This window comes from Meriones unguiculatus, chromosome 3 (assembly GCF_030254825.1).
Source record: "Meriones unguiculatus strain TT.TT164.6M chromosome 3, Bangor_MerUng_6.1, whole genome shotgun sequence".
Taxonomy (NCBI): Eukaryota; Metazoa; Chordata; class Mammalia; order Rodentia; family Muridae; genus Meriones; species Meriones unguiculatus.
The window spans coordinates 110,244,713-110,265,821 of record NC_083351.1 but is presented as its reverse complement, the minus strand read 5'-3'; the positions used below and the strand labels follow the sequence as shown (position 1 = coordinate 110,265,821).

The following is a 21,109-nucleotide window of genomic DNA, read 5'->3' as shown; positions in this document are numbered from 1 at the left end:
GAAAATATTTAAGGAATAATATATGCAAACATATTATAGCACACAACATACAGAAAAACTGGGATAAATAGTGTTAAAAAAGATTAATGGCATATCTGGATATTGGGAAAACACTATTCCTAATTGTCTGAGAAAGCGCCAGACTGATTTCTAGAGTGGTTGTACAAGTTTACATTCCCACCAGCAATGGAGGAGGGTTCCACTTTCTCCACAACCTCTCCAGTATGTGTTGTCACTTGAGTTTTTATCTTAGCCATTCTGATGAGTGTAGGGTGAAATATCCCGGTTGTTTTGATTGACATCTCCCTGATAGCTAAGGATATTGAGCCTTTCTTTAAGTGTTTCTCTGCCATTCTGTATTCCTCCACAGAGAATACTCTGTTTATGTCTGTACCCCATTTTTCAATTGAATTGCTTGATTTCTTGCTATATCACTCCTAGACATATATCCTAAAGATGCTCAAGTACACAAAAGGACATTTGCTCAATCGTGTTTGCAGCAGTTTTATGTGTAATAGCCAGAATCTGGAAACAACCCAGATGTCCCTCAACGGAGGAATGGATACAAAAAATGTGGGACATTTATACAATGGAATACTACTCAGCAGTTAAAAGCAAGGAAATCATGAAATTTGCAGGCAAATGGTGGGACCTAGAAAAGATCATCCCGAGTGAGGTATCCCAGAAGCAGAAAGACACACACAGTATATGCTCACTTATAAGTGGATACTAGACTTATAAGATAGGATAAACATATTAAAATCTGTACACCTAAAGAAGATAAACAAGAGAGAGGACCCAGGGTAAAATCATTAATCTTCACTTACGAAGATTGGGTGAGATGGACATTGGATGTAGGAGCAAACAAGTAACAGGACAGGAGCCTACCACAAAGGGCCTCTGAAAGACTACCTGGCAGTGTATGAAAGCAGATGCTGAGACTCATAACCGAACCTTGGGCAGAGTGCAAGGAATCATATGAAAGAAGGGGGAGTTAGTATGACCTGGAGAGGACAGGAGCTCCACCAGGACCAAATATATCTGGGCACAGGGGTCTTTTCTGAGACTGTTTCTCCAACCAATGAGCATGCATGGATACAGCCTAGAACACTGCTTGGATGTAATCCAAGGCAGCTCAGTATCCAAGTGGTTTTCCCTAGTAAAGGGAACAGGGACTGTCTCTGACTTGAACTCAATGGCTGGGTCTTTGACTTCCCCCCACCCTCCGAGGTAGGAGCAGCCTTGTTAGGCCACAGAGGAGGACATTACAGCCAGTCCTGATGAGACCTGATAGGCTAGGTTCAGATGGAAGGGGAGGAGGACCTCCCTTATCAATGAAATTAGAGAGGTTCAGGGAGGAGATGAGGGAGGGTGGGATTGAGAGGGAATGAGGGAAGAGGCTACAGCTAGGATACAAAGTAAATAAACTGTAACTAATATAAAATATAAAAATTTAATTAAATAAAAGAAGAAAGTAAATTTTAGCACCAAAAAATTTTGATGGGGATGTCATTTAATAAATAGCAAAGTGGAGCTCTATAGGCAACCGTCCAAGATAAACAAGTACAAATAGTAATAACATTTTAATATTAGGATTTGATTACTGTTTCTGTAAAATTTCCCGGGAGCAAAGAGCATATAAAAAACCATTTGTTTCCAAAAAGCAATTAAAATATCTTGATTCCTTTTTTCTTTTATTTTTGAGATTGTAATATACTTACATAAATTCTTCCTTTTTCTTCCTCCAAACCCTCCCATGCTCTCCTTCTTGCTCTTCTTCTCATGACTTTTCTCCATGCATGTGTGTAAGTATATACATGCATATTCCTAAACATAACCTGCTCAATCTGCACAGTGTTATTAGTGTTTGTTTTGGTGCATGAATATGTGGTATTGGATAACTACTCAGTTGCTTTTTCTTTTGGAAGACTGTTTCTACAACTTTCAGTATGCCTTAGGATTTTATCATTCCTTGTGTAATATTGAGGCTGCCTGAATATTCTTTCATTTGCTTTGGCACATGGAGTGTTGTTAAGCTGATATTCAGGGAACATATTACTAAGAATTTACTAGTGTAAGACATGATAGTCTTAGAAAAACTGCCTTATTGTCTGGCTCTTTTTGTTGTTGTTTTTCTTAGGGCAGGATGTAATTGGTTTTTATATACATTTTGTTTATTTATTTAATTATTTTTATTTATTACAATTTATTCACTTTGTGTCCCAGCTGTAGACTCCTCATTTGTCTCCTTTCAATCCCATCATTCCTCCCTATTCTCCTCCCATGTCTCTCCCCCAGTCCACCAATAGGGGACGACTTCCCCTGCAATCTGAACCTTGCCTAACAAGTCTCTTCAGGGCTGGCAGCATTGTCTTCAATTGTGGCCTGATAAGGCTGTACCCCCCTGAGGGGGACATGGTCAAAGAAGGAGCCACTAAGTTCATATCAGGGACAGCCCCTGCTCCCCTTACTAAGACAGCCACTTGGACACTGAAATGCCATGGGCTACATCTGTGCAGGAGTTCTAGGTCATTTCTATGCATGGTCCTTAGTTGAGATATCAGTCTCAGAAAATACCCCTGGGCCCAGATTTTTTGGTTTTGCTGGTCTCCTTGTGGAGCTTCTGTCCCTTCCAGTTCTTTCTATCTCCCCCTTCTTTTATAAAATTTCCTGCATTCTGCTCCAGGTTTGGCTATGAGTCTGAGCATCTGCTTTGATACCCTGCTGGGGTCTTTCAGAGGCCCTCTGTGGTAGGCTCCTGTCCTGTTCCCTGCTTTCTCCCTTTTGTGATATCTATCCCACTTGCCTTTCTGCATGAGGATTAAACATCTTCCCCAGGGTTCTCCTTCTTGCTTAGCTTCCTTAGGTGTACAAAAGTTAGTGTGTTTATACACACACACACACACACACACACAAACACACACATATATATATATTTTTAATGTCCACATCTAAGTGAGGCTATCATGTGTGTCTTTCTGCTTCTGGGATGCTTCACTCAGGATGATCTTTTCTAGATCCCACCATTTACCTGCAAGTTTCACGATTTCCTTTTTTTCTTTTTTCTTTTCATTTCTTGAGTTTCATTCCATTGTATAAATGCACCGCAATTTCGGTATCCATTCCTTTGTTAAGGGATACCTGGTTGTTTCCATATTCTGGCTATTATTAATAAAACTGCAAAAAACATGGTTGAGCAAATGTCCTTGTTGTACACTTGTGCATTTTTTGGGGTATAGCCTAGGAGTGGTATAGCTGTGTCTTGAGGTAGCACTATTCCTATAGACTTAGAAAAGATCTTCCCCAACCCTACATCTGATAGAGGGCTAGTATCCGGAATATATAAATAACTGAATAAGTGAAACACCATCAAACCAAGTAATCCAGTTAAAAATGAGCTACAGAACTAAACAGAAAATTATCAATAGAGAAATATTGAATGTCAGAGAAAAACTTAAAAAAAATGTTCAAGGTCCTTAGTCATCAGGGAAATAAAAATCAAAATGACCCTGAGATTTCAGCTTACACCCATCAGAATGGCTAAGATAAAATTCAATTGACAACTCATGCTGGATGTGGAGAAAGGGGGCCCTCCTCCATTGCTGGTGGGAAAGTTAACTTGTACAACCACTTTGGAAATCAATCTGGTGCTTTTTCAGACAATTAAGACAATCTCTATTTATACAATGTTTCCTGAGTTGCTGGAGATATTTTCTGTATATGTCCATTGTGACTGGACTCTACAACTCTATGTTTTGTTTGGTTCTAGTTTATATAATGGTCTCTGTCTGTTGTAAAAAAGATGTTTCCTTGATGTGGTGTGAGACCCATATTTACTGTGCTCATAATATTTAGAGTTACTGGCTCTGTATAGAGTTGGTGGAAGATTCTCCTACGGCAGTAATGATGTTACTTGCTTTAGGTAGTTGATTAGGTTTCTGCTACCAGGTGTGATTTCTTTCTTGTAGAGTGAGTAAAGTCGAATTAGAAATCCATTGGCTGCTACCAAAGTATGGGTTTCACTTCACTTTTAGCGTTATTGTGTCATATGTAAAAATCTTTGAGGCTACTAACAGAATAAGGGGTTGGACCTCAAACCCATATCCCATTTTATTCACTGGTATCTACTGTGACAGGCAGGTATGGCTGAGGACACATGGATTCCTTTTATACAGAAACAACAGGCAGATTCATAATAAAACACTGGAGAGGGCAGAGTAGCAACATTTTTATAGCCTTCTACTATAATTATCAGAGGTTAAATCCCTGTCATTTGGGAGAGAAAGTTCTGGAGCTTCATTCTTCATCCTTTCCCACCTATGTGTGGTATTAGTCTCCAGGCTGACGCTTTTTGTCAATGGCAACAATTTTTTGCTTCATAAGAGACAAATAGGAAAACATGAAGACCCTTTAACCACTGTCTATGATGGCATATCAGAGAAGGTGACCTAAGAATTATAATCCATAAGGACAGAAAGCTCTGTAGCTATCCCCCAAATAGTGACCTGACCTTTAACTGACATGGATGATAAGATCTAATGATTACAATAAAGCTTAACTATACTCATGAGGTACATATAATATATACATATAATATATAAGCATTAAAATGTAAATAATTTTAAGAAAAAGTTAAATAGTAGGAAAATTTTCTATAATTTACTGGAACTAAGTTAGTAGGACTTCAAATCACATGAATGGACATGATAAAATTGAGAGTAGATAGTAAAAGATTAAAAATGAAAATATGTGTTAAAGGAATTCAGATAGCATTTGAAAATATTCAATGCAAACAAAGTCATTACAAAAAGAAAAAAAAAAAAAAAAAGAGGAACCGAGGGTATCAGAAGCCAGTTCTCCAGTAAAGTACTTACCTTGCCAGCACAAATATCTGTTATAACCTTCAATGTCCAGGTTAACAAAGTAATTCAAATCCAGGCCTGGTGGCAAGTGATTTTAATTCTAAACAAGAGAGGAAGAAACAGGTTTACCACTAGGGATCACTGCCCAGACAAACTAGACAATTTGGCCACTTCTAGGACAATGAGACATTACATTCTGTATTAAAAAGTATGGATTCCCTGCACTCTGCCCAAAGTTTGGTTATGAGTGACAGCACCTGCTTTGATAACTGCTAGGTACAGTCTTTCAGTGCAGGGAATCATATGAAAGATGAGGATGTTAGTAAGAACTGGAGAGGAAAGGAGCTCCACAAGGACCAAATATATCTGGGCACAGGGGTCTTGTCTGAGACTGATTCTCCAACCAAGGACCATGCATGGATATAATCTAGAACCCCTGCCCAGATGTAGCTTATGGCAGCTCAGTATCTAAGTGGGGTCCCTAGTAATGGGAACAGAGACTGTCTCTGACATGAACTCTGTGGCTAGCTCTTTGTCTTTCCCACCCCCAGGGGAGGAACAACCTAGCTAGGCTACAGAGGAGGACATTGCAGCCAGTCCTGGTGAGACCTGATAAGCTAGGGTCAGATGGAAGGGGAGGAGGATCTCCCCTATCAGTGGACTTAGAGAGGGGCAGGGAGGAGACCTGGGAGGAGGGTGGGATTGGGAGGGAATGAGGAGAGGGGGCTACAGCTGGGATACAAAGTAAAGAAACTGTAATTAATATTAAAAAAATGAAATAAATTTTTACAAAAGTATAGATAGCTCCTATAGAATAGTTTCCAAGTTTCACATACACCATACACATACATACACAAACACATCAGGACATATGCATCTATACACAAATGAACATGTAAAATTACAACTATTAGCCCAAACTCATTGTCTTTTTTTTTTTTTTCTTTTGGAAGCATCATTTTTAAGTATTTATGGCTTAAGTGGCATAGTTTCTGTAGCATGTTCTCAGATAAGTCTGCCACATAATATACATAATATATTATGATTGTGAAGGAAATGTGAAAGATATTACCTGGGAAATAGAATACTTATATTAACACTTACTGTAAGATTTGTATCATGTTACTGTAATTTTGCATGTATTTTTAAAAACAAAATAAAGTAATGGTCTTTTTTCATTATGTTGGAGCATGGCTAATACAGATCATGCAACACGGAATGTGTGGTGGTAACTAATAATTTTTAGAAGGAAAAAGGTACAGTCTATTTTATATTCTGCAGGTAAAGCATCATTTTATTCTTTCACACTATTAGAACTCTATGTCATAAAATTTAAATTCCTGATAATGAAGCTTCTCACATCAATTTTTTAAAATCCTAGTATTAATAAAAAATCTCCTTAAACTATTGCAGTCCTGAACAACTCAGACTATTAGTGTTAGTTACCGTTCAAATGCTGGGATGAAACAGCGTGACTGAGGTAACTTCTAGATGGAGAGGTGTATTTGGGAGTAAGACTTCTGATACATAAGAAACCATCACTATCACTGTGCTGAACCATGGCACTGGGTAGGCATGGTGGCTGGAACAGTATGGTGATAGCTCAGTGTGGTGCTTTCTCAGACAGTTAGGAATAGTGCTTCCTCAAGATCCAGCTATACCACTCCTAGGCATATACCCAAAAGAGGCTCAAATACAGAACAAGGACATTTGCTCAAACATGTTAGGAAGCAGCTTTATTTGTATTAGCAAGAAGCTGGAAACAATCCAGAGGCCCCTCAACTGAGGAATGGATACAGAAATTGTGGTACATCTACACAATGGAATACTACTCAGCAATAAAAAACAAGGAAATCATGAAATTTGCAGGTAAATGGTAGAAACTGGAAAAGATCATCCTGAGTGAGCTATCCCAGAAGCAGAAAGATACACATGGTATATACTCACTCATATAGATATATAATATAGGATAAACCTACTAAAATCTGTACACCTAAAGAAAATAATCAAGAGGAAGGACTCTGACTAGAATGCTCAATTTGCATCCAGAAAGGCAAAGAGGATGGACATCAGAAGAAGGAAAAAACAGGGAACAAGTTAGGAGCCTGCCACAGAGGGCTTCTGAAAGGCTCTCTTCTGCAGACTATCAAAGCAGATGCTGAGACTTATGGCCAACCTTTGGGCAGAGTGCAGGGAATCTTAGGAAAGAAGTGGGAAACAGTAAGATCTGGAAAGGTTAGAAGCCCGAAGGAGAGCAACAGAACCAAAAAATCTGAGCACAGGGGTCTTTCCTGAGACTGATACCTCTACCAAGTAACATGCATGGAGATAACCCAGAACCCCTGCACAGATGTAGCCCATGACAGTTCAGTCTCCTAGTAGGTTCCATAGTAATGGGAACAGGGACTGCTTCTGACATGAACTGATTGGCCTGCTCTTTGATGACCTCTCCCTGAGGGGGGAGCAGCCTTACCAGGCCACAGAGAAAGACAATGCAGCAACTCCTGATGAGACCTAACAGACTAGGATCAGAAGGAAGGAAAAGAAGACCTCCCCTACCAGTGGACTTGGGGAAGGGCATGCATGGAGAAGGAGGAAGAAGGAAGAGATTGGGAGGTGGAGGAGGAAGGAACTACAGGGGGGATACAAAGTAAATAAAGTGTAATTAATAAAAAATTTAAAAAAATTAACATAAAAACGTCAATAAACTATAAAGGTAAGGGCAGAGCCAACTTTGTAGAAGCCACAGGTTCCATCTTGGTATAAAAAAAAAAACTATACAGAAACACAGAGAATGAACATGGAACAATTGTTGCTGTGAAACAAGACTACCAATCAGACACCAAGCATTCAAATGCCCAAGACTCTCATGAACATCCCATTAACTCACAAGAATAATTATGATATAAAATCAATAATTTGTATTTCCTATTGAAAATTATAACAACAAATGTGTAATAATAAACTATATATTGTGCACAGTGAGAAAGTATTGTGGGAGATAACAAATCATTCCTGATACTAATTGATTCCTAAAGAAACTTTTTTTTTATCTTACAGACCTATAGAATAGAAAACTTTGTTCATTTTTCCTGAAATATACATGAAAACAGATTTAATTCTTCATTCCTATCACCTATTTCCTTCAGTCTAGCAAGTCATTTTATCACTTTCTGTGCCTTTAGGAAAACCTAATCACCTAGTGAGCTCTTATGTCTTCTCTTCTCTGGATAGAATGCCCTTTATTATGTTAACCACACCTCAAAGCTCATTGAATCAAATCTAGCTTTGCTGTCCAAGTTATTTTTCTCTTTTGCTAGATTCTAGAAGACAGGATATTCTTACTTAACAATGTTGTATTGTTCGCATGCATCCAACACGTGTCTTTCAAAGTGATTGATGTTTAGTCAGTGTTTTAGTGATCCCCCGAATAGTGGATCAAGTCCTTACAACAATATGCAAATGCATCAAGGATCTAAATTACTTTTGATATCATGCTACTCCATCTTCTTTCTGTTATAAAGGCTAACAGTATAGCTTTTCCACAGCTTTTTACTAGGCTTTCTACTGCTAATGCAGCTTCCTGAAATAGATTCTATCTCTCTTTTCTGTGATTGCTAGTCTTTCCACGGATCATTTCTATACAGCCTTCTAGTGCCATCCAATCATCAGGTGCAGGGAATTCCTCTTCTTCAGCCATTAGATTTTATACAAGGTGTTTCTCATTGGCACTACTGCAAGGCCTTTTCTGATCATCTGTCAAGTGTTGAGATCATCCAGAGATAAATGTCTCTCCAAATCATCAGTGGTGAGCATTATATTTCATTTTATACTCTTATCTCTAGCAAGAAAGGTGTTTAGGGTGCAGTAGACATTAGTCAGTTTTGCAGCCAACACAAGCCTCCTCAATAGCGTCTCATAAAATATTAGCTAATAAAGCTAGTAAGTTACAATTTTCTTTTTGTGTTATGATTATGCTTAGTTAACTAGAGGTGCTAAGAAAGGGAATGTTGTGATAAAACAAACATTTTCCTGATTAGAAAAGGACTTGCCATAATAAGAGGAACAATTTAATGCTCCTTAACTCTTGAAAGCACCATAACTGCATTTGTATTTAGAGAAGCTTTCCTTTAGGGAAGTCTATCACATTGAAACTGTGAGACTTCAGTGCTTTCTTACATCTTGGATAGAAGCTAAGATATCAAAAACAGATTAACAGTACAATTCATACATAGCTCCTATAGTAACCATTTGCTTTTGGGAAATCAGTTACTAACAGATATTGACATGTTAAGCTCTTAAATCTCATTCATAAATGCAAACATGTTTTGATCCCTCAGTGCAATGTCAGGGATCACTAGAGTTCCGTGTAAAGTTTCCCAAAATACCAAACTGACATACAGATGCACATATGCATCCTTAAATTTTCATGACTGAAGGAATTAATCACTCGTGCATGGCACTGAAACCACAAGGAGCCAACTGTAAGAATGCCATTTACTTTGATGACTATTTTTATTAACTTTCACAGTGTTCAGTGGGTACAAAAGACCACTGGGAAATGTATTGCACCTGGTGCCTCCTTATTAGCACAGTTGCTTTCTGAAACAACGTTCTATTGCAAGTTATAAATACAAAATAGGAAGTTATGTGACAAATATTGTTAAACCAGTTGATAACCCAAGCATTTTTTCATATTCTGAGCTCTGCTTTCTTCATATGCAATATGGAGAGATTAATAATGCTCAATTTGCATAACTATTTAGAAGAATAAGTTAATATGTATAGTTATGGAAAAAGTGTTAGCTTCTATCATTTTGTAGTACTTGGTCTGTATGTGTGTGTTTGTGTAGCTCGCTATAAGAACATTTTCTTAGGATATTCAAGTCTCTAGGATCTGAACCCCACACTAAAAAAATATTAATTTGATATTGTGACCAAAAATATCTCTATAATTCCACATGTGTATCATTACCTGAATATTTAAAAGAATTTAATTTCTGTTCAATTATTCATATTCTTGGATTTTTCTTCTAGGTAATACATGGAAGATGATATTATCTGGCCAAAGGTGTTAGATAATCTAAAAGATGCAAAGACACCACTAGTCAACGGGCACTAACTTTGTAGAACTCCAAACTTTCAGTTTGTTTTTATTTGCTTCACATATTGTCATCTTTCCCCCTTTCAAGCAGACTGTCTGTCTGCTCTGCCTTAGTAGTCTGCACACATCTCTTCCTACCCCACCCCCAGCTTCCACACAGCTATCATTGAGGGATTCTTTTACTACTTGGGAAAGTTTTAATATTCAGCAGGTTAAAGAAACCCATGGTCAGCTTTAGAATCTTAGTCTCTGCTGAGCTTTCAAGGTGTCAAGACCTCTAAAATAATATGAACAGCAAGAGTACTAAATCTTTCATTATTTCCAGTTTCCCCTTGAGCATACTGACTTTGCAATAAAGAAGCTGTCATTTACACTCTTCTTTATTGCAAGATGGGTAATAGCTACAGGGTAAAAAATAAGGAACTGTGTCATGTTAACCTCACTGCCATTATGATTCATGTGTAATCATTGCACATTTGCATCTACTCTTTACATACAGGTACTTCATAGATTGGAAGACTGATGGAAACAGCTACTTTACAATAGATGGAACTGAAGGAACCATCGCCACTAATGAATTACTAGACAGAGAGAGCACTGCACAGTATAATTTCTCCATAATTGCAAGTAAAGTTAGTAAGTATGGCATGGGCAAAATCAATGTTATACTGCTGTTCTGTGGGTTTAACACTTTTAAATGAGTCCCTGCTGAGGTGTTTTTTTTTTTTTTTTTTTTTTGAATGACAGCTAAGTAGTCCCCCAGGGAAACTCAAAAACCTGTTTCCTTTTCCTCATAGCATAAGTCCAGAGTAATTGTGACAGCTGCCAGAGAGCCCTGTTTGCAAGACTTCATGAATACCTATAAGTGATTTTTGTCATGTGACCTCACTCTTTTCTGCTCAATACTTTTCAAAATTTGAGGAAGTGTCAATTTCTCTTCCTTGGATATTCCTTGTATCTATATTATTGAGAGTAATTTGAGTTAGGAAGGAAGAGAAATAAGCCTATGAAATCACTTATTTTTTTCTTAATTTATCTTTATTTTTTCTAACCTCTCCACTTTACATCCCAGTTGAAGCCCCCTCCTTCTCCTTCTGGTCCCATCTTTCTTCTCTCTTCTTCCCATTCCCCACTCCTATTTCTCAGAAAGAAGGAGATTTGTTTCCCTACCATCTGACCCCAGACTATCAAGTCTCATTAGGACTGCCTGCATTCTCTTCCTCTGTGGCCTGGGAAGCATCCCTGCCCACCGACCCCCACCCTCCAACCTGAGAGAAGTGATCACAGAGAGAGCAACTGAGTCCATGTCAGAGACACATCCTCTTCATGCATGGTTTTTTGGTTGGTGCATTAGTCTCTGCAGGCCCCCATTGTACCAGTCTTGTTGGCTCTGTTGGTCTTTTAATGGAGCTCCTGTCCACTCTGGGTCCTTCTTTCCCAACTATTTCTTGGGACTCCCTGCACTCTGCCCAAAGTTGGGCTGTGAGTCTTAGCATCTGCTTCAATCCCCTGTTGGGTGGAGTCTTTCAGAAGACACTTATGGTAATGTCCCAGAAAACATTTTAAAACTGGTCCTTTTCCCTCTCCTCCTAATTCATGAGTGCATATGTAACTGAAGAATGTGAATTATATGAAGTTTGCAGTGCACTTTTCCGTGCATTGCTGAGAATATATAGTTTGTAATTGTTTACTTGTAGCATAGAAAATAATTTTCTAGACTTAAAATGAAAAATAGAATTTATTTGTTCGATGAGGCACTCAAAGTTGTTACACAGACATCTCAATTTCAAGGTGACAATATTTAATACTCAATTACTGATATAAATGTATTTAGGAGAAACACTTGGTCTCTATCCTTCTGCTATGGTCTTTTTTTTTTTTTTTTTTTGACGATTTAAAGAAGTGCCTTTGGAATATCTTTTATTTATTTATTTATTTATTTATTTATTTATTTTATTCCTTCTATTATTTCTTTTTTTTTTTTTTTCAATGCAGTTTATTCAGGAACATTGAACAATCCTCGGACCCCGGGGAAAGCCAGCCCACAGCTTAAATAGCCTCTGGGTAGCCAACCCAGGCGTGCCACGGGGGCAATGCAGATAGGTCCACATACATAGAAGCAAGCCATATCCTCGGCATTAGCCAAATGTGGAGTTGTTCGTGACAGAGAGCACTCACCATCAGGAAAGGTGGAAGGCAGAAACCAGCTCCATCTTTAAGGCATAGCATTCCGCAGCTCTCTACAGTTCCCCCTTTTTGTTTTAGATGCATCAGGCAAGAGTAGAGGTCTGATCTCTGATATTAGAAATAAATTGGGACTTTGTACAGATGTTCATTTAGGTGTCATCCACCCAAAGAGCATCAGACCCGTCCGATACCTTTTTCTCAGAGGCGGGACCTGGGGCATCAACCCGCATGCAATCAGACATGCTCTTCTCTGGGTCCAAAGCGGCTGACCCTGAGTGCAGTGCTTAGCCTCGCATCCTGAGCGTATCATTTTAGCTTTTTATGGTATCCAACCATGCTTGGGGAGAATGTCCTGCTTCAATGGCTGTAAAGGCCTGAATGATCATGGCTGCATCACACTGTTGTGAGACTCTAATCTTGCATATATACCACAGGCAAACCAAGGAGACCAACACCAGAAGGCCTGCTAACACTCCCATGCCCACCCATTCCTTCAGATGATTCATGGCTGCAGCAATCCATGTTGATAATCCTGTGGCTAGTCCTGCGTCCACTCCGGTAGAATTTACTGTGACAATGGCCACTCTCAGCTGCTCCATCGTAGTATCGAATTCTCCAGTCCAATTACCTAAAATATAGCTCAACAATTGTTTAGACAGATTTGCAGCGCAGGAGAAATTCTCATGTTGTATGCTAGTGACACAAAGTCCAGCATACTTTCATTGACAGCCAGGTTGAGCGATTTGCCATAGGGTATCAATTTGCTCCTGCAAGAGGTCAATCCTCTGATTGAACACAATCAAGCTTCCTTTTAGTTGAGCATTAATTCCTTTATGTACAACTAAGGCATGAGCTACATTGGCTAAATGATTATTCAGGGTCTGAGCCGTCTGCCCAGTATGACTCATGGCTAATGCCCTGGTGGTAGCTCCAACAGCCGTCAATGAGATGGTAGTAACAATGGTGGCTGTAGTTCCAAGATCCCTTTTCTGTCTGAAGAGAGTCATAGCGTGAGGGGCATCAATGGGCATAGGCACCCAGTGAGGCATGCGAGTAACCAGGGCATACCTAACTTTACTAGCATTCCAGCATTGGGCAAAAAAGCAAGTATCATTACCACAATTACTTGGCTCTATCTGGCTAATAATGAATAAAAATGGGAGATATAGACAAACAGGTGTGGGCTTATAGGAAATATTATGAGAAGCCTTAACCCCTCGTTGGAACATCCTGCGTCAGTTCTAGAACTAGCAGTGGTGGTGTCCGAGGTCTGAGTAGGTTCAGGAGACCATTGCCCCCAGGGGCGAGACGTGCTCCATGCCAATTGACTAACTCCATGTTTTCCTCCAATTTTGAAAGTCATTTAAGGTTCTTAAATTATTTTTTTCCCTTTTTTCTTAAATTTTTCATCAATTACACTTTATTCATTCTGCATCCCCCCATAAGCCCCTCCCTCCTCCCATCCCAATCCCACCCTCCCTCCTCCCTCTGCTTGCATGCCACTCCCCAAGTCCACTAATAGGGGAGGTTCTCCTCTCCTTTCTGATCTTAGTCTGTCAGTTCACATCAAAAGTGGCTGTATTGTCCTCTACTGTGGCCTGGTAAGGCTGCTCCCCCCCCCAGAGGGAGGTGATCAAAGAGCAGGCCAATCAGAGTATGTCAGAGGCAGTCCCTCTTCACATTACTATGTAACCCAATTGGACTCTGAACTGCCCTGGGCTACATCTGTGCAGGGGTTCTAGGTTATCTCCATGAATAGTCCTTGGTTGGAGTATGAGTCTCTGGGAAGTTCCCTATGTTCAAATTTTCTTGTTCTGTTGCTCTCCTTGTGGAGACCCTGTCCTCTCCAGCTCTTACTATTTCCCAGTTCTTACCTAAAATTCCGTTCACTCTGCCCAACAGTTGCCCATCAGGCTCAGCATCTGCTTTGATAGTCTGAAGGGCAGAGGCTTTCAGAGGCCCTCTGTGGTAGGTTCCTAGGTTGTTTCCTGTTTTCTTCTTCTTCTGATGTCCATCCTCTTTGCCTTTCTGGATGGGGATTGGACGTTTTAGTTAGGGTCCTCTCTCTTGCTTAGTTTCTTTAGATGCACAGGTTTTAGTGGGTTTGTCCTATGTTGTATGTCTATATGAGTGAGTATATACCATGTGTGTCTTTTTGCTTCTGAGACAACTCACTCAGGATGATCCTTTCCAGATCCCACCATTTACCTGCAAATTTCATGATTTCCTTATTTTTCATTGCTGAGTAATATTCCATTGTGTAGATGTACCACAATTTCTGCATCCATTCTTCAATTGAGGGGCATCTGGGTTGTTTCCAGCTTCTGGCTATTACAAATAAAGCTGCTACAAACATGTTTGAGCAAATGTCCTTTTTGTGTACTTGAGCCTCTTTTGGATATATGCCCAGTAGTGGTATGGCTAGATCTTGAGGAAGCGCTATTCCTAGTTGTCTGAGAAAGCGCCAGATTGATTTCCAGAGTGGTTGTACAAGTTTACATTCCCACCAGCAGTGGAGAAGGGTTCCCCTTTCTCCACAACCTCTCCAGCATGTGTTGTCACTTGAGTTTTTGATCTTGGCCGTTCTCATGGGTGTAAGGTGAAATCTCAGGGTTGTTTTGATTTGCATTTCCCTAATGGCTAATGAGGTTGAGCATTTCTTTAAGTGCTTCTCGGCCATTCGGTATTCCTCTACAGAGAATTCTCTGTTTAGCTCTGTTCCCCATTTTTTAAGTGGATTACTTGGTTTGCTGCTTTTCAGCTTCTTTAGTTCTTTATATATACTGGATATGAGTCCTCTGTCAGATAAAGGGTTGGTGAAGATTCTTTCCCAATCTGTAGGTGGTCGCTTTGTTTTGATGACGGTGTCCTTTGCTTTACAGAAGCTTTTCAGTTTCATGAGGTCCCATTTATTGGTTGTTGCTCTTAGAGCCTGTGCTGTTGGTGTTCTGTTCAGGAAGTTTCCCCCTGTACCAATGAGTTCTAGGGTATTTCCCACTTTTTTTTCAAGCCGATTTAATGTGTCTGGTTTTATGTTGAGGTCTTTGATCCACTTGGACTTCAGTTTTGTGCAGGGTGACAAGTATGGATCTATTTTCATTTTTCTACATGTAGACATCCAGTTAGACCAGCACCATTTGTTGAAGATGCTATCTTTTTTCCATTGTATGGTTTTGGCGTCTTTGTCAAAGATCAGGTGTCCATAAGTGTGTGGGTTTATTTCTGGGTCCTCTGTTCGGTTCCATTGATCCACCATTCTGTTTCTATGCCAGTACCATGCAGTTTTTAAAACTGTTGCTCTATAGTACAACTTAAGATCAGGGATGGAGATACCTCCAGAAGATCTTTTATTGTAGAGGATTGTTTTAGCAATTCTGGGTTTCTTGTTATTCCATATGAAGTTGAGAATTTTCCTTTCCAGGTCTGTAAAGAATTGTGTTGGTAATTTGATGGGCATTGCATTGAATTTGTAGATTGCTTTTGGTAAGATGGCCATTTTTACTATGTTAATCCTACCAAGCCATGAGCATGGGAGATCTTTCCATCTTCTCATATCTTCTTCTAATTCTTTCTTCAGAGATTTGAAATTTTTTTCATACAAGTCTTTGACTTCCTTGGTTAGGGTTACTCCGAGGTACCTTATGTCATTTGTGGCTATTGTGAAGGGTGTTGTTTCCTTAATTTCTTTCTCAGCCCTTTTGTCTTTTGTATACAGGAGGGCTACTGATTTTTTTGAGTTAATTTTGTATCCTGCCACTTTGCTGAAGGTGTTTATCAGCTGTAGGAGTTCCCTGGTAGAGTTTTTGGGGTCACTCACGTATACTATCATATCATCTGCAAATAGTGATAATTTGACTTCTTCCTTTCCAATTTGTATCCCCTTGATCTCCTTCAACTGTCTTATTGCTCTAGCAAGGACTTCCAACACTATGTTGAAGAGATATGGAGAGAGTGGGCAGCCTTGTCTTGTCCCTGATTTCAGTGGGATTGCTTTAAGTTTCTCTCCATTCAGTTTGATGTTGGCTATAGGCTTGCTGTATATCGTCTTTACTATGTTTAGATATGTGCCTTGTATCCCTGATCTCTCCAATACTTTGAACATGAATGGATGTTGGATTTTGTCAAAGGCTTTTTCAGCATCTAGGGAGATTATCATGTGGTTTTTTTCTTTCAGTTTGTTAATATGGTGGATCACATTGATGGATTTCCGTATATTGTACCACCCCTGCATACCTGGGATGAAGCCTACTTGGTCATAGTGGATAATATCTTTGATGTGTTCTTGGATTCGGTTTGCAAGTATTTTATTAAGTATTTTTGCATCAATGTTCATAAGGGAGATTGGCCGGAAATTCTCTTTCTTTGTTGAATCTTTGTGAGGTTTAGGTACCAAGGTGACTGTGGCTTCATAGAATGAATTTGGTAATGTTCCTTCTGTTTCTATTTTGTGGAATAGTTTGAAGAGAATTGGTGTTAGCTCTTCTTTGAAGGTCTGGTAGAATTCTGCGCTGAAGCCATCTGGTCCTGGGCTTTTTTTGGATGGGAGACTTTTGATGACCGCTTCTATTTCTTTGGGGGATATAGGTTTATTTAGTTGATTTACCTGGTCCTGATTCAGCTTTGGTAAGTCAAATCGATCAAGAAAATTGTCCATTTCATTTAGATTTTCAAATTTTGTGGCATATAGACTTTTGAAGTAAGTCCTAATGATTGTTTGGATTTCCTCAGTGTCTGTAGTTATATCCCCCTTTTCATTTCTGATTTTGTTGATTTGGGTGGTGTCTCTCTGCCTTTTAGTTAGCCTGGCTAAGGGTTTGTCGATCTTGTTGATTTTCTCAAAGAACCAGCTCTTGGTTTCATTGATTCTTTGAATTGTTTTATTTGTTTCCAATTGATTGATTTCAGCCCTGAGTTTGATTATTTCCAGCCGTCTACTCCTTCTTGGTGTGTCTGCTTCTTCTTTTTCTAGGGTTTTTAATTGAGCCATTAGGGTGCTTGAATGAGCTGTCTCGAATTTCTTCTTGAAGGCACTTAGTGCTATGAACTTTCCTCTTAGCACTGCTTTCATTGTGTCCCACAAGTTCGGGTATGTTGTGTCTTCATTTTCATTGATTTCTAGAAAGACTTTAATTTCTTTCTTTATTTCTTCCCTGACCCAGCTGTCATTTAGTAACAAGTTGTTCAGTTTCCATGTGTGTGTAGGCTTTTTGTTATTTCTGTTATTGTTGAGGTCCAGCTTTATTCCATGGTGATCAGACAAGATACATGGGATTATTTCAATCTTCTTGTATCTGTTGAGGCTTGCTTTGTGACCCACTATGTGGTCTATTTTGGAGAAGGTTCCATGAGGTGCTGAGAAGAAGGTAAATTCTTTTGTGTTTGGGTGTAAAGTTCTGTAAATGTCTGTTAGGTCCATTTGATTCATGACCTCTGTCAGAGACATTGTTTCTTTGTTTAATTTCTGTTTGGTTGACCTGTCCTTTGTTGAGAGTGGGGTGTTGAAGTCTCCCACTATTAATGTGTGTGGATCTATATGTGCTTTAAATTTTATCAATGTTTCTTTCACAAATGTGGGTGCCCTTGTATTTGGGGCATAGATGTTCAGGATTGTGATGTCTTCCTGGTGGAATTTTCCCTTGATGAGTATGAAGTGTCCTTCCCCATCTCTTTTGATAAATTTTGGTTGAAAGTCTATTTTATCAGATATTAGAATGGCTACTCCTGCTTGCTTCTTGGGTCCGTTTGCTTGGAAAGTCGTCTTCCAACCCTTTACCCTCAGGTAATGTCTATCTTTGTGTCTTAGGTGTGTTTCTTGTATGCAACAGATTGCTGGGTTTTGTTTACGTATCCATTCTGTTAATCTGTGTCTTTTTATTGGAGAGTTGAGTCCATTGATGTTGAGAGAGATTAATGACCAGTGGTTGTTAGATCTCTTGATTTTGATGTTGGCTGTGCTCATCAGGTTGTGTGCTTGGTTGCTTTTTGTTTTACTGAAGTGAGGTTATTTATTTCCTGTGTTTTCTTGAATGTAGCTAGCTTTCTTGGGTTGTATTTTCCCTTCCAGTGTCTTCTGTAATGCTGGATTTGTTTGTAGGTATTGTTTAAATTTGTTTTTGTCATTGAATATCTTGTTTTCTCCATCTATGAGGACTGAGAGTTTTGCTGGGTATAGTAGCCTGGGCTGACATCTGTGTTCTCTTAGGGTCTGCATGATATCTGTCCAGGCCCTTCTGGCTTTCATAGTCTCTGTTGAAAAGTCAGGTGTGATTCTAATGGGTTTGCCATTATATGTTACTTGGCCTTTTTCCCTTGCAGCTTTTAGTATTTTTTCTTTGTTCTGTATACTTACTGTTTTGATTATTATGTGGCGGGAGGATTTTCTTTTCTGGTCAAATTTGCTGGGTGTTCTGTAGGCCTCATGTATTCTAATTGGCCTCTCCTTTAGCTTGGGGAAATTTTCTTCAATGATTTTGTTGAAAATATTTTCTGGGCCTTGGAGAAGGGAGTCTTCTTTTTCCTCTATACCTATTATTCTTAGGTTTTGTCTTTTCATATTGTCTTGCATTTCTTGGACGGTCTGTGTCAGGAATTTTTCAGATTTAACATTTTCTTTGACAGATACATCGATTTCTTCCATTGTATCTTCTACACCTGAGATTCTTTCTTCTATCTCTTGCAGTCTGTTGGTTATGCTTACCTCTGTAGTTCCTGTTTTCTTCCCTAGATTCTTCCTTTCCATTATTTCTTCCATTTGTGTTTTCTTTAATTTTTCCAATTCTATCTTCAGGTCTTGAGTTGTTTTGTTTACTTCCTTCACCTGTCTGATTGTACTTTCCTGTTTTTCTTTTAGTTCCTTCAACTCTGTTTCTTTCATTTCATTCAGTGTTTTAAGCATTTCCTTTCTAAAGGCCATAAACTGTTTGGCTGCAGCTTCCTCTATTTCTTTACGGATGGCAATATTCTGTTTGAGTTTATCTTCCTCTATGTCTTTACGAATCTTATTTGTTTCCTCTGTTATCATCTTCATGAGCATACTTGTTAGGTCATCTTCTTGGATTTCAGTTATGGTGGGGTGTCCAGGGCTACTTGCCCCTGGGTAACTGGGTCCTGGAGATGCCATATTGCTTTGTCTTTTGTTGCTTGAGCTTTTACGCTGGCCTCTACCCATTGTGTTATCTTAGGAGTTTGGGGTTATTTTCTGGTGGTTCCTGGGGATCCTGTGGTGGAGAGAATCCCCTTTGCAGAAAGCTGGATTTTCCTGAAGGATGTCTTCTCAGCTTTTTGGGTATAGTCCCTGGATGGCTGGTGTTTTTTCAGGAGTTGCTCACCTCAGGGATATAGACCTGAGTGGTAACTGTGGTCTTTGTTAGTCAAGAGGGTTCTCCTCTCACCCAGGGAAGTCCTGGGGGCAGCTGCCCTGTTTCTGGGTTTCTTGTTGCAAATTTAATGATCAGCTGCTGTGACCCAGTTGGACATCAGGCGCGCCTCAACTGTTTGTGCTTGTGTCTGGAGCACAGCTGAGTGCTGGCGCCTCGGCCCCACTAGACTGCTAGACTTTTTCTAGGGAAGGATTGGGTGATTTAGATCAGTACAGTTTCCTTCCTTCCCCGTGGATTCTCTGGAGACACGGACTCCTAGTGTCTTTTTTTTCCCTGGTGCACACTGCTCAGTGTCCGCCAGCTGGCTGGCCACAGAAATTTGCCTGTGCCTGGAGCACAGCTGTGTGATGGCGGCTCAGTCTCTGCCAGCTGTCTGGTGCGCAGAAACTGCCTGTGTCTGCCTTTGTGGCTTTTGGGAGTCTGAGTGGCTCCCTAAGCTGGGTAATTTTCCGGGGACCTTTTCAGGTTGGGGGTGAGCTGAGTGCTCTGAGATCAGACCCGCCGTTTCTATCTCTGGCGGCGAATCAGGCGCGCAGGCAGGCAGGGCTCTGTGCCGGAACCTGGGTCCCCGGCTCTGGCTCCGGGCTGGCTCCTGGGGTGCCCGTGGAACCCGCCCGAGTCTTTTCCAGGGGATGTCTGGGTGACCTAAGGCCGGTCCCAATCGTTTCCTGTACCCTGGGGTTATCTCTCGACTGAAAATTCCAGTCTCTGATAGTGTGGTGCCCAAGGTTCAGTCTGGGACCGGGACCAGAGACACTGGCTTGTGGCTCTGGGCTGGGGCTGGGGCTGGCGGCCGGCAGCCAAGCGTCTGGCGGAACCGGGGTCTCTTCCGCGGTTTAGCCGGGTGAGTTAAAAGCTGATTGAATCCCCCACCGTGGGGTATCCTCTCACCTGGGAAACACAATGACTGTGTTTTATGGCCGAGAGTTCTGATTGCTGTTCACTGTGCTGATCCTGCTGTGCTGCTGCTCAAAATGAGAGTCCTCCCGGCGCCGCCATCTTGCCCCTTGCTCCTTCTATTATTTCAAGCACTTGACAAACATTTATAACACTTTAGATACTAGTTTAGCATTTCAAATTAAAAAAAAAAACTGCAAATATTTGTTCTCTTCTGGAGTATATTCAGTGTCAACTCAGTGTGGGTGCAGCTTTGGGAGAGTCATGTTTATGATTTTTAAATGTGTGAGCATATGTATAATAGTGTGAGGATGTTTGTAAACATATATGTTAAAGAATATGTTTACATATGTTCAAATGTGTCAGGAATCCAGAGGGCACAGCTGGGAGATGTTCACAGGGCTGTTTTTTTGTTTGTTTGTTTTGTTTTGTTTTGTTTTATTATTAGTTACATTTTATTAACTCTGTATCCCAGCTGTATACACTTCATTCCCAATCCCTTCCTCCCTTCCTCAACTCCTCCCTGCCCCTCTCCAAGTCCACTGTTTGGGGAGGACCTCTTCCTCTTTCATCTGACCCTGTTTTATCAGGTCTCTTCAGGACTGGCTGCAAAGTCCTCCTCTGTGGCCTAGCAGGACTGTTCCTCCCTTGGGGGGCGGGAAGGTCAAAGAGCCTGCCAT

At 40.2% G+C, this 21,109-nt stretch overlaps 1 protein-coding gene across 4 annotated transcripts in view; it reads left to right on the top strand.

Annotated features, from left to right (window-relative positions):
* The window catches only part of Cdh12 (cadherin 12), a 1,315,861-nt gene that overhangs the window by 1,260,065 nt on the left and 34,687 nt on the right, over nucleotides 1-21,109 (top strand). For all 4 annotated transcript variants that reach the window (XM_060380426.1, XM_060380423.1, XM_060380425.1 and 1 more), the window contains one exon: nucleotides 10,466-10,602. In XM_060380426.1, coding sequence (XP_060236409.1) covers nucleotides 10,466-10,602 — 137 coding nt within the window. The remainder of the gene's footprint in view (nucleotides 1-10,465; nucleotides 10,603-21,109) is intronic.